The following is a 14,151-nucleotide window of genomic DNA, read 5'->3' on the forward strand; positions in this document are numbered from 1 at the left end:
CTTGCCCTGGAACAAGTTCACCACATGCTGGGAGCTGGAAGCAGCCCCTGAACTTCCCAGCCACCTGTTTTGCTCAGGACTGACTCACTGCTCTCTTAGAAATGCATGTTACGTGCCCACACTCCAGGCAGACAAATTAAGTATAAGGTGAAGTGGGCCCATTTCTGCAGGTTCAGCTTCCAAGGCGTCCAGAGCAGCCCTGCCGGGCGCCCACAGTTTCCCCACGCGGGGACTCCTGGCCCAGCATGCAGCTGCCTTCCCCGGGCGAACTGGTGGCAGCAGACCCACAGGGCAGGCGGAGCCGGGGACCTTCGCCCAGGATGGGACACGGCACAGGTGCAGGGAGCTGCACGGCTGTGCCCGTGGAGCCAGGAGCCCGGTGGGGTGGGGGTCACAGAGCCCTGCTGGCTCCGACGGAGGCTTTGAGGAGAAGCGCAGGGTGGCCGAGGGGCGGGCCGCTGCTGGGGGAGTTACTGGCCCACCTCCCGCAGGGCCGCAGAGGCGGGGCTGGCGGTGAGGGCACAGGTGTGAGGGCACAGGTGTGAGGGCACAGGTGCGGCGAGGGCACAGGTGTGAGGGCACAGGTGCGGCGAGGGCACAGGTGGTGTGAGGGCACAGGTGCGGCGAGGGCACAGGTGTGAGGGCACAGGTGTGAGGGCACAGGTGTGGTGAGGGCACAGGTGTGAGGGCACAGGTGCGGCGACAGCACAGGTGCGGCGACGGCACAGGTGCGGTGAGGGCACAGGTGTGAGGGCACAGGTGCGGTGAGGGCACAGGTGTGAGGGCACAGGTGTGGCGAGGGCACAGGTGCGGCGAGGGCACAGGTGTGGCGAGGGCACAGGTGCGGCGACGGCACAGGTGCGGTGAGGGCACAGGTGTGAGGGCACAGGTGCGGTGAGGGCACAGCTGTGAGGGCACAGGTGCGGTGAGGGCACAGGTGTGAGGGCACAGGTGTGACGAGGGCACAGGTGTGGCGCTCCCACAGCCCCCTCCCCCCGCCCTTGGGGCCGGGCCACCAGCCCCTGACACGTCAGTCAGCTCAAGTCCCCTGCTGAGCCCGGACCCTCTTGGAGCCTCCAGGCCGATGGCCAGTCTGAACACGTCCCTCTCCTTCTTCTTTGCCACCTTCGCCCTCTGCCAGGTGGCCAGGAGGGCGGCCAAGGCCCTGCTCCCCGGGGGCACCTACGCCCGCTTTGCCCGGGAGGTGGTGGGCGCCGCCCAGCTGGGGGCCTGCTGCCTGGAGATGCGGACGCTGGCGGATGTCGGCCCCTGGGGAGGGGGCTTCGGCCCCGACCTGCTGCTGACCCCGCTCTTCCTGCTTCTCCTGGTGCACGGGGCCGCCCTGGACGGGGCCTCGGCCGATCCCGCCGTGTCCCTGCAGGAGTTCCTCCTGGCCGAGGCCTCTCTGCCTGGCACGCTGCTGGACCTGGCAGCCCAGGCGCTGGGCATGCAGGCGGCCTGTGCCCTGACGCGGCTCTACTGGGCCTGGGAGCTCAGCGACATGCGCGTCCTGCAGACCCTCATGGACGTGCACTGCGGCTCGGCCCTGCGCGCGGCCGTCCCCCACACGCGCTGGTGGAGGGCTCCTGCGCCTTCCTCTTCCACCTGACCCTCCTCCGCTGCCGGAACAGTCTTCCCGTCTACAGGGTGCTGGCCGTGGCCCTGCTGGTCACCATCATGGCCTACACGGGTGAGACCTGGCTGCCCGTCCCCCGGGGCCCGTGTGGCCACCCTGCACACTCGTGCCTGTGGACACGCAGGAGAGGGGCTGCTGGCCGAGGGGCCGCAGAGTCTGGGGGTGGCCATTTCCTGGGCACCTGGTGGGGATGGGAGCCAGCTGGGCTGGATACGGTGTGCTGGGCTGGGACCCCGGCACCTATCAGGGCTGTCCTTCCTGGCTGGGTCTGTCTACACCCCCCAGCTGTCCCTGTTCATCCCTGAAGGCCTACACCTGAGGCAGGTAGGGCGGCCGGTGCAGCCTCTTCAGGGCCCAGGCTCTGGTCTGGAAGCCCCTGCACCCTCGGTCACCCCTCCTAGAGCACCCAGGGCTGCCGTTTCTTCCTCAGCCCCCTCCCCCCTCCAGCTGGGCCCCATGTGTCACCCGAGAGGCAGCCCCCCACCGCTCCCATCCCCCCTCCCATCCCCCATCCCCCTCCTACACCTCCCATCCTCCTCCCTTGTCTGGGTCCGTCCCCCGACCCAGGCCGAGCCTCCTGACCAAGCTCTCATGGGGCCCCTCAGCCCCTGTGGAAGCCGCCCAAGGCTCTCCCCAAGGCCCAGGCCCTGCTCTGGCCCTGCCCAGGGGAGGTCCCTGATCGCCAGCCGTGGTCAGCTGGCCTGGGGCTGAGGGACACTGGTGCTTCTCCACGTGACCCCTCTCGGTCCCCTCCACCCCCCTCTCCTGTTGCTTCTTCGTTAGGCCAAGTCTCTCTCCACGGTCTCTCTGTCTCTTTGTCTCCCCTTCTCACTGCCTCTGTCTCTCCATCTCTGTGTGTCTCTCTCTATCTCTCTCGTTCTCTCAGAGATGACCTCCTGCAGCTGCGGGGTATGGAGAAAAGGGCTGGGGAAGAAGAATCCATCCAGGGGTGAGAGGTCAGGATGGGTGTTGGATGTCCCTGGAGAGACTCTTGTCCCGGCTGCTCCCTGACCCCATGACCTTTGGCCTGGTGAGTGGCCCTCCTCCCTGTGTCCCCGTCAGTACAAGGGAATGAGGATGCGCCGAGCCCCCGGCCTCTGTGCCAAGAACCAGCTCAGGCCCGGGCCCAGAAGGACTCTCGGTGGGGATCTGGGGGCTGGGCCGGGTCCCGGTTGGAAAGGTGGCTGCAGGCAGGGCCAGGAGAAGCCCGTGTGCGCTTCCTCCCATAGCTGGGCCCCTCACGTCTGCCTCCTTCAACCCCGCCCTGGCTGCCTCCGTCACCTTCCACTGCTCGGGGCACACACTGCTGGAGTACGCCCAGGTATACTGGCTGGGCCCTCTGACAGGTAAGGGGCTCAGGGAGTCCCTGGGGGCAGGTGAGCAAGGCCAGCCCTGGGCGGTGGCTCTTATCTGGGGGACAGGAATGATACGCAAGGCATTCCAGGTGGACATACCTGAGGGATTCAGGAGCTGCTGGTACCCAGAGTGCTTCCTGGCTGCGAGGTCCTGTGGGGAGGGGAGAGGGCCAGGTCAGTGATCCCAGCTGCCCTCATGGGGCTCCAAAGGCTCCCTCTGTGATGTAGACGGGGGAAGGGGGGCTCCTCGGCTCCAGTTACAGACCCTGCAGTTAAGGTTCCCCAAGCCACGTGCCCCTCCCTGACCATCCTGGAGGGAGGGGCTGTGAGTGGCCCATCTTGGTCTGGACATCGTCACAGAGGGGGCTGGAGCCAAGGAGGAAGGTAGAAGGGTCTGGGGAGAAGCAGACCCTCCGAGGGTGCTGGGCAGACAGGCGGGGACGGTGCCCCTGTGGGGACTCCCAGTGTCCGGTCCCGTGGCCCCTGCAGGGCATCCTCACAGACCCCGAGCCAGGGTCCCTTGACCAGACGCTCGCTGGGCCTGGTGACAGTGGAGTCCCAGGGGAAAGTGGGCCAAGTTAGACAGTAAGAGGGACCACGCCTCCGGTGTAGGGCTGTGGACGTGGGAGTGGCCTTCTCCTGAGGCTCCTGGGTGAGGGCCCCCGGTGACTCCCAGAAGCGGGGGGGACCCCCTCAACTCACCCTGCCGTGGGTGCCCTTCCTTCGCTGTACCTGTGCCGGGGCAGAGAAGCAGCAAAGGCCCATTAGCAGTGTGGCCGCAGGGCTAGGTAATGGTGCTGTCCTCAGCCACCAGATCCCAGGGATCCGGCCCCGGGGAGTCTGAGGCCCCGGGTGGAGGTCACACCCTCCCCTGCCTCTGGTCGCAGCCCCTTGTCTCCACTGAGCTCGCCACAACCTCATCAGATGGGAGTTGGGGTCCAGCGGAACTCTGGGAGCTTCCTCCCACTTCTGTCTACACGGGGTGAGCACTCAGGGAACCTGGCCTCGGCTTCCTGGGGGAAGGGAAACAAGCGAGGGGGGCTCCTAGGCCGTTGTTACTGTTTGTAACTTCCGCTCTGGGTGCACCTAGTCCTAGGAAATGTACAAAAAAGGCCATGTCCCCTCCTCCGCCCGGATCCCCTCCTCCAGGCCACGTCTTCTCTTTCAGCTGAGTGTTTCGGGTTTACTGGGCCGCACGGGGATTTCTCAGTTTAGGCCTCACCTTGGGGAGGGCACAGATCCGCTGGGTGAGACCAGCGGCAAGGCTCCACTCAGCTCTGACCCTGTCAACACTGGCCCAGAGGAGCCCTGAGGCCTCGCTCGGTGTTCTACGTATGTTTCCTGACTCCAACACCAGTGTCCCCTTTGTCAATGTCGCCCAAGAGGTATGGACAACTGGGAGTTCCCCCGACAGCTCCATCCTTCCTCGGGGGATGCCCTGGTCGCGTCCTCTGCTCCCTCCGCTGGATGGGGTGGGGCACGTCTCCCCCAGAGTCCTGAGACGGGGTCCTGGCAGGGAAATTTGAAATAAGATGTCTTGGCTCTGAGCCCCCATGATTGCCGGTTGGGCGGGGATGGAACTCTCATGGCCTTGCCTCAGCCCCGGGCACCACAGCAAAGCACCCACAGCGAGAGGCTCGAGACCGCTGGCCGCGTGCTCACCCAGCTCCCCAGCTGAGCAGCAGAAATCGGGGTGGGGGCCGTGCCGTGTCTGAGGCCGAGGACGTCCCTCCCTGACTCCCTGGCTCTGTGCTCCCCGTGCTCCCGGGTGCCCCTGGGCTTGTGGCCGCATCGCTCCCGTCTCTGCCCGTCCTCACTGTGTCTCCGCCTCTCCTCCTCCTAGAAGGGCACCAGTCACGCTGGATCGGGGTCCACTCTACTCCAGCGTGACCTCATCTTCAGTTAACTACTTACACCTGCCGAGATCCTATTTCAAATAAAGTCACACTGCGAGGTTCCGGGAATGGCCTGAATCCGGGGGAACACCATTCAGGTCCGTCCTGCCTCTAACTCCAGAGCTGCCATGGCGACATCGAAGCCGTCAGGATCCCCTCGGGAGCCGCCTGCGGAGGAGGCTGGGGGCGAGCACCCATGGGCACGCGTCCGCTTTTGGTCCCCACGGCCTCTCTCGACCGTGATGAGGGCCCAGGCGGGCGTCCAGGGTCCTGGGACCCAGCACTTCTCCCGCAGACCTGCAGTTCTTCCTCCCAGCTTGGTGCCAGGTGAGCCCCACCTCCAGGGGGCCTGGGCTGCCACCTGCTGAAACTCTGGGGCACCCCCTGGAACATGCTGGGCGGCTCCCCGGCTTTCTGCACGGTGCCGGAGGAGCCTGCCCCCTGATTCCGTTAGCGTTTGTCTCGCCTTGTTTTCTGCTCCCCTCGCCCGATCCTGGCGGGCTGACACCGTTTCCAAAACCTCTTTCAGTCTTTTTAGAGCCGTTTCAGGAAACAACAAAACAGGGCCTTGTGCTCCATTTTCCATCTTTATCCAGAAGTTCAGTGAGAACTTGCCCCGAGGACTCGGAGGCTTGGAGGCAGCGCCTGTGGCGGTCACGGGCGGGAAGTCGGGGGTTCCCCTGTGCTGGCTGACCCCGGGCAATCACTTCACCTCTCTGGGCCTGTCCCTCCTCTGTAGCGGGGGTGGGTGGTACCAGCATCCACCTGAGGGTTAAAAGAGGTGCAGCAAGAGGGGCTGGGCACCTGTGGGTACAGGGGCCATTCTCCAGAGCCACGGTGTCCGCGGAGCGATGGCCCCTCGCTTGGAGCACCAGGACCCGAGGTGGGGCACCCGCACATCTGTCCCCGCAGAAAGTCCCTGCAGCCTCTGCACAAACCCTTCCAGGACAGAAACCGCTGCTGCCTGGGCAGTAAATTGTATCAGGAAATTAGTTCAAGAAAAGCAAATATGTGGGCAGCGCGATAAAGCATATCAGCAAGTTATTAGAATTATTCCAGGAGTTTAGAATCTCTATTTTGAAAAATGTTAACATTGCAAACCAAAATCCACAGGCTTGGAAACAAAAATTAAATTTAAGGAACCTGGCGTTAGACAGAAAAGAGCACAATTTCCACGTGAAGCGTTGATGAACCAATTACTAACATGCACGACAACTTAATAATTAATTTTTCGATATAATTGAAGATACAGTGATAAAATGCACAAAGAGGTGTTTGCAATTACACACAAATTATGAGTCAGTTTCTTATATGACCTCCACAAGCTACAGGAAATATGAAAATGGCACTGTATAGATTTACATTTAAATTCAAACTGTCACAAAACTGATTTGTATGAAGAGTTAAATCTTTTTAGAAAACTTGCTCTGAAAGAATCATCAGCTCTAAATGTCCTAAAATTTACATTTCAAAATGATTAGAAAGTATCCCAATGCTCTCACAGCCTATTCATACTCTGAACGGTCCGAGCAACAATTTCATCAGCAGAAAGATCCTTCTCAAAGCTAAAAATTGTCAAAAATAATTGCAATCCTGTATTTGCCCAGAGTGACGGATACTGCTTTCAGTTAGATTAACTGAAAATGAAGTTGCCGAATGTATAAATTTTGATTACCTAATTAAGGAATTTGCAGAAAAGGGAGACAGGAAAATCGGACGAGGGATCAAAATCTCTCATTGATAAAGTATTGTTTATTGTGTGATATAAAAGTCACACCATGTTTTTCACACTAAGTTTACATTGTAAAACAATAAAACAGCCAGTGATTTTACCAGCAAAATGGGTTTATTTAGGAGCCGCAAATAATTGCAGTTCGGGACACGCAACCATATGCGAGTCTGGTAAAGCTATGGGGAGGAAACTCTTCCATAGAGGAGAAGCGGGTTTGGGAGGGGCTGTTATAGGCAAAAAGTCCATTGGACCAAGCAGGACTCAAGAGCGGTTCTTGGAGAAACAGAACCATTCGAAACAAAGGGACTCCACACGGTACACAGAGGAATATTTTGAATATTTTTGCTGAGCTCTAAGCATTTCAAAAAAAAGAGTCACGTCTCCCAGGCTTTAGAGACTGGCTTTGTATGGGCTAAGGCCTTCCCCAATCAGCCTGGCTAGATTTCCAAGGGGCCCCTGAAACCGGTTTTAGGAGATGCAACCTTTCTGGGCTTGTGCGTGTGATTTCCAAATTAGAGTGATCTCCTGGGTCTTTTTTTCCCCCCCATAATCTCGTGCTCCCCGTGGTGTGTGTCTGTGACGCTGCGGGCTCTCTGGGGCTGGCAAGCCTCCCCGCCCTCAGCTGCTCTCCGGAAAGCCTGTCACCTCTGAAGTCCTCCTGCCAAGCCCGTGTGAGCCAAATCCAACAGAGCCTCTAACCCAATTTTAATTCACCGGAAGTGCAGGGACGGAGGGAGCGGAGTACAGCACCCACCTCCGGGAAGGGGTGGGGTGCACCCAGGGCGTGGGCTGTTCTACAGGAACCCTGACCTGGACTCCGAAACGCCAGAGTCACGGAAGAGGCAAAATGAACAAGCCCAGGGGGTGCGGCCACGCACTCACACACACGTGCTTACACACGCGGTTCAGGGCAGAGCCCCCAGAAGGCCCCTCCAGCAGCCGGCCTGCCCGCGGCGTTCGTCGGGGTCTGGGCCCCAGGCTCGCCTGGCCATTGGCAGCACCTGTGCTAACCTGCGCTAAGTGGCCTGGACGCCTGCTTCTGTGGTGGAGGACACGCACCGGTCATCGTCCTGACGGGTGCTGGTTAAGCCCCTACGCTGTCCCTGTGCTGGCCACTTAAGGAACGAGCGCCGCTAACCTGCTCCAAGGGCCTTTCCTTGGTCCCCTGGCTGCGCCCTCACAGCCCCTGTGCCGGGGGTGTGGGAGAGGCTGGTCTGACCGCGCGGTGCCCATCGCAGCCCACGGGCCCTCCAGGGAGGAGGCGCGACGGGAAAGAGGTCAGTGGGAGGCCAGAGAGTCCGGTGCGCAGCTGAAGGAGGCCTTGGGGCTGCCCTGCTTCTCTGGGGGGAGCCCCCCAGGCGTGGGCTGCTCAGGGCCTGCTGCGGTAGATATAGGAATCAGGGGAGCCCGCTGTGGGCAGTGGGCGTTAACCGTAACCTGGCTACAGGGCGAGACGGGCTGCCCTCTGCTGAGGCCTCCAGGCACAGCCCAGGAGCTTTCTCTGCACCCCTACTCCTCCTAGACCCTCCAGCCCCTGATGGTCTAAACTGCCCATTTTGAAGGCAGGAAGTGATCAGGGTAGTGGCGGGAGGGGCGCTGGGGGGTGCACTCCAGGGGCTGCTCTACTGGGCCTTCAGGGAGGGCCGGGCTGCCCTGTAACACCTCTGGCTTCCTGGGCTCCAGGCACCAGGCTCCGGAAAGAGCTCCCCATCTCTGGCCCGCTGCCCCTCCCTCCCCCCAGCACACTCCCACCCATCCTGGCTGTGTGGGGTGTGGGAGCCCGGCTGCGGCGAGGGAGGGGTCTTTTGGAGAGGAGTCCCGTGCCTGCAGAGAGGGCCCAAAAGCACCCCTCCAGCTCCCAGAGCTTGATTTCTAAACCCATCCTCCGATCAAAGGAACCAGCACTTCCTGGAGAAATGGCTGCTTCTAGGGCTGGGGCTGGAAATACACAAGGTAAGCCTGGAGCATCTTGTAGCGCCAGGAAGGTAGGAAACCCCCCCAAACACCCACACTGGTGGGAGTATGTCAAAGGGACAAGGACCCAACTGAAAAGGTTCCCCAATGGCCAAGACTGGAACAATTTGGGCAACAACAACAACAAAAAACTACTCACAGACTTAGAAAACAAACTTACGGTTACCAAAGGGGAAAGGTGGGGGAGGGATAAATTAGGAGTTTGGGATTAACATATACACACTCCTATATATAAAATAGATAATCAACAAGGACCTGCTGTATATCACAGGGAACTCTACTCAATATTCTGTAATAACCTAAATGGGAAAAGTATCTGAGAAAGAATAGATACGTGTATATGCATAACTGAATCACTTTGCTGTACACCTGAAACTAACACAACATTGTAAATCAACTATACTCAATATAAAATAAAACTTTAAAAGACAACAAAAAAAAACTGAGTCAATAACCCAAAGTATAAAATAAATATCCACGAATCCATGCTGATAAAAATAAATGATCGCATAAATAAATTAATGAGGTAGAAGAAACTCCTGTGTGGAAGAATTCCAAACAGTTGATGCAGATACTCTGCTCTCAAGGAGGGGAGCCTATCTCCCACTCCTTAGGTGTGGGCTGCGCTTAGTGACTGCCTTCCAAAGATGACATGATGGAAAGAGGGGAGAAAGAGCAACTTTCCAGTGGAGACACCTGACATGCACCACCTGAGGCAGGTGACCACCGTCAACATCCACAATGAACTATCATGCTGATAGTACGTACACAGATATGACGAGAAGAAAATAGCACTTTACCTCTGTGTCTTCCTCCCCAAGCCCACAATCCCAGTCTAATAGTGAAAAAAGGCCAGATAAATTCTAATAGAGGGACATCCTACAAAATATGTGCCCAGTACTCCTCAAAATACGTGCCCAGGTCATCAAAAACAAGGAAAGTCTAAGAAACTGTCACAGCCAAGGAGAGCCCAGGAGTTAGGACAGTTAGATGTAACGTGACATCCTGGATGGGATGCTGGGACGTGAAAAGTACATTAGGTAAAACTACACTATAGGAATGAACTATGGACAGTAGTCAATAACAACAGTCGATATTGGTTCGTTGACTGTACCAAATGAACCACACAAATGTAAGATGCTAATAATGGGGAAGTGAGTACAGGGCACATGGGAACTATTTATACGATCTTCTCAACTTGTCTACAAATCTAAAACTATTCTAAAAATAAATTCTACAGAAGAAAGACAAAAACAGAAGGAACGAACAGTAAATAAAAAATGAAATGGCAGAACAAAGCCCTATCATGTCAATATCCACATGAAATGTAAATGGATCAAATATGCCAATTGAAAGAGCCTGCCAGAATGGACATGAAAACACTAGTCCACGTTGCCTTTCACAAGCTGACTTCAACCATCATCAGACAGGGAGGCTGAAAGTAAAAGGATGGAGAAAGATACGCCATGCAAACATGAACTAAAGTCAAGTCAGAGTGGCTATGTTCATATCAGATATAGACTGCAGAGCAAAGAGAATTACCAGGGACAGAGAGAGATATTACACATTGATAAGAGGGGTTAAATGCACTAAGAAGACAAGGCAATCGTTAATGTATGTGCACCAAACCGCACAGTCACACTAGAATCCTTCCCCGTTTCTACAAGTCTTTCTAGACTTGTATAGTTGGACGAGCTTCTCCCTCACCCCCTTTCCCTGGACCCCCCAGGAAAACAGAGGAAGCGCTCTGGGAGGAGCTGCCCGTGGCCCCTTGTGTTGAGGGTGAGCACACACCGGCCCTTTGTGCCACATCTCCCCACCGCTTAGACAGCCAGTGTTTCAATCGCCTGCTCCAATTCTCCGTCAGACCATTACTCTGAAGATGGAAGTGTCTTCTCTGGTCTGAAGAAACGGAACTCGACCATACAAACTGGTGCAAACCCTGCTGTTCCAGTTATTTGCTGGCCCTCTGAGCGCTTGCATCTACCACTGGGCCCGCAAAGCCCAGGGCACGGTCAGCATCTGCTCCTAGTGGGACCCATTTGTGGCCACCTGGGGCCATGGGGCATCAATCTGACTTGTCAGCCCTGTGGGAGCCACTGCCAGCCGGGAATCTACCCCCAGCCGTCTGCAGTCTCAGTCTCTCTCGCTGATGGACACACAGCCCTTGTTGGCACTCTGTGCCTCAGCGGGTGCAGGAGGACCCTGTAGAGATTCAGCCCATCTCTGCAGGGCTGCAGTGCCCACATGTCCACTCATTTCATGGGTCCCTGTGGCCACCTTAGGCAAGAGCACCGGGATAGCCATTTGCCAATTCCAATCACCTCTGATCCTGGAAGGGGGTTCTTCTGTTGGGTATCGAAATGTCCTAGTTTAATGCACCCCTTAAATTTCCATAGTAATTTGCATGGGACCATCTCCTTAACAGATCAGTTTTCTGTTGACCATCTACCTGATCGTATGGCCAGGCCACTGGCCACCACCCATGAGTCAGTAAAAACTCAAACGCAGAGGCAAACAGCATGCAATTCAGCCCATTGAGCTGATTCGTTTTTACCTTCTTTGATCAGATGGTGACCATCCAAGCAGGATGCTGCCCATTCCCCTCGGAACTGCCGTCCGAAAACCGGGCAGCCCTCTGTTGGTCCATTGAGAGCTGCTTATCGGGCACCGTCCATGCGGTAGTGGCGTCTGGCGGCTCCTCAGGGGTTCCAAAGTCAGTGCAAGGGGGAAAGAGGCTCCCTGATGGTGGATATTCCTCTGGGAGCATGCACCTGTATAAATAAGTAAATAAAATTTCCATCTTATTCTGGAGCTCTTCCGGTCACTGACCTCCCCACTGGCGGTTTCTTTGGCATCACTTAGGATGTTTCAGAATTACTTTATGTCCCTGGGTAAGAGGAGTGGTCTCAATCAAAGCCCAATAGCTAGCTGACCAATCATCTCAGACGGAAATGTTCCGGTCCAGCATCCCAGTGGTCCCCGCTGGGTGGCGCTCACTGACTTTTACTCTAAGGCCCAGTCTGTGCTCCACATGGGGCAATAGTTCTTTTGCCTTATAGTTCAATTTGTCCTTACTGCGCTCCAGCTTCTACCGGACATAATGAAGATGGTAATCCCCTTTCGTCCATCAGGCGCCCTATACTATTTCATATTAATAACCTCTGTGGGCTGGACAATCTCACTGACCCGCATTTAGAACTCCCAATCAATGTTGGCTGAAGGGTGGGTTTACACGCCTCCTGTTTTACAGGATTAGGTAGGGGATGCCGTCCCCAGTCAGACACAGTACGTATCCCCAGAATACGTCCTGCTACAGCAGATGCAAACACCTCCCCTGCAGTCTGTTCAAGCATTTCAATTTTCATCCAAAGTTTCACCTCAATCTCATCAACTCTTGCATTCCTTTCTCCTCCTAAGATCTAACGTTCGCTTCTATTGGGACTTCACCCACAGGTTTTGGAAACACAGGGCATGGGCTCTAGGTCAAGGGGTCCCAGAAATGAGTCACCTCCGAGTTGCCCCCACCTTCCCACGAGCTTCCGAAGATCTAGAACCAATAGAGATGCTTTTCCCCACTAAAATCATTTTTATTTTCCCTTAGAAGGTGAGGGCTTCCAAGTTATTCCATTTGTGGGAAGTGTAATTACAGTATTTTGTTGTCGCAAACAGGGTAATAAAATAATCCAGTACCACAGCAAGAATTTTGTTTTGTCTTCTAAAATAATTTTGATGTTTTTCTCTTTCAGTTTTAATGCTATCATCTAAGTGATCAAACAACATCTCACATGGGGACCTGATAGAATTATAATTCTTAGGATAGAGTTTTATAAATGTACCTGTTATAAATGTGAATCTTATTAGTCCCCCACTGCAGTGAGTAATAAAACAGATGCTGATTGCTGACGGAGACTTCCTGGTGATCTTTGGCTCTGGCCTTTATGCAGGTGACCGTTTTATCAAAGGTATCGCCGCTAAATATCATGGGTGGCCATTTATCCTGACCCTCTAACGGCTTCCCCACTTCCAGGCCTCAAAGCCGACACCCCGAAACTCAAGCTTTGCCTGGGGTTCTCCAGGCCCACAACCTTCCCCGAGTCTGATGCAGAGCTGCCTTGGCATCTTGACAGGAAGATAGTGACCATTTGTGGCAATATTACATACAAATAGAGGGACCAAGGCCTGCAGTGCCTGGACCCACAGGGGCCTTGCAGCAAGTCCAGGGGATGAGATGGGAGGAGCATTGAAAACCGCTTCTCAGAGTTGCTCACAGGGACAGTGCAGGCGGGACGTGCCCTTCCCTGTCCTCTGCTCAGGTGGTGGTTTGGGGGAGTCCTCGGGATCCCAAGTCTGAAAAGGGGTGCCTGAGGGAGGCCACCCTGACCCCCATCATTCCCAGCCAGGGAACCGCTCCCAGGAGTCCTGGCCAGCCCCTGAAGATGGGGATATGGCTCAGGTTCCCGGGGAGCCCTGCCAGGGATGGGCCCCCTCCTCAGCCCCTGGGCCCCCTGTGGTCTCCAGGGCTGGGGACCTGGGCTGGGAACTAAGGCCGGACTCCGAGGGTTCGGGTGTAAGTTCAATACTTGGACGTGCCTGGGTCTCACCTGTACTCATGTCCTCAGCCCCACAAATGTTAGAGGTGACCCTGGATCCAAGGATCCCAGGATACAGGCGAGAACACTGAGGCTGGTAAGGAAGCCCCGCGAATCTGCACTCAGGCAGCCGGGCTGCGGGACCACGCTCTGGACAGCGGGACCTCGGGCTATCCTAAAGGCAGGTCAGAGCCTGCCGGCCTGGCACACTGGGCTCCCAGCTGAGGCCAACAGGGCAAAGGCGAGAGGGTTCCAGAGGCTATGGCAGGCTGGGGACAGGGCAGCTGGGGTGTAAAATTTGGAGGTGGTAGGAAAGGCGAGGGGAGATGGGTGCTCTCGCGTGTGTGCTGGCCGGGATGCAGGGAGGGGAGAGGGCAGGGGCCCAGGTCTCAGTTTTGTTTCTCTCGGGTGGCACATCTCACTAACAAAGTGCTTCTCATCTAGGGGGGCTTGGAGGTTCCTAATAGACACCAGCACTTTGTGATACTATGTGCCAGGCAAAATCTAGGTGATTACCTAAGTCAAATCACTTGCCCCTTGCTATGGTCACAATGTCTGTGTGTCCCCAAAATTCCTATGTTGGAATCCTAACGCCGGATGGGATGGTACTGGGTGGGACCTTCGGGAGCTGATTAGGTCACGACAGTGGAGCCCTCAGGGACGGGATTAGCGCCCTTATGAAAAAGATGCCGGGGATCTCCCGCATCCCTTCCATCATGTGAGGACCCAGCAGAAGACGGTGGTCTGGGAACCAGGAGCCGGCCCCACCAGCACCCGGACCCAGTGGGTACTGATGTCGGGCTCCGTTTATAAACCACCCAGCCTGTGGTTCCGTTACAGCGCCCCGCCCGCCTCGGCAGACTGGTACAGTCCTACAGGAAGGAGTCAGGGCCGAGGGACAGCGGCAGGCAGGACAAACCCATGACCCGAGCTGCCTGTGTGCCCCCGGCTGGGTCTCTGTTGAGCA

At 56.6% G+C, this 14,151-nt stretch overlaps 1 protein-coding gene across 1 annotated transcript; it reads left to right on the forward strand.

Annotated features, from left to right (window-relative positions):
- The first annotated feature begins 1,084 nt into the window (after positions 1–1,084).
- LOC137765508 (aquaporin-12-like) lies at positions 1,085–4,881 on the forward strand. Its single transcript, XM_068545405.1, is given in 4 exon segments — positions 1,085–1,565; positions 1,568–1,690; positions 2,866–2,982; positions 4,835–4,881. Coding segments are annotated over 4 exon segments (768 nt in total).
- The last annotated feature ends 9,270 nt before the right edge of the window (positions 4,882–14,151 follow it).

Source organism: Eschrichtius robustus, chromosome 5, assembly GCF_028021215.1.
Source record: "Eschrichtius robustus isolate mEscRob2 chromosome 5, mEscRob2.pri, whole genome shotgun sequence".
NCBI lineage: Eukaryota > Metazoa > Chordata > Mammalia > Artiodactyla > Eschrichtiidae > Eschrichtius > Eschrichtius robustus.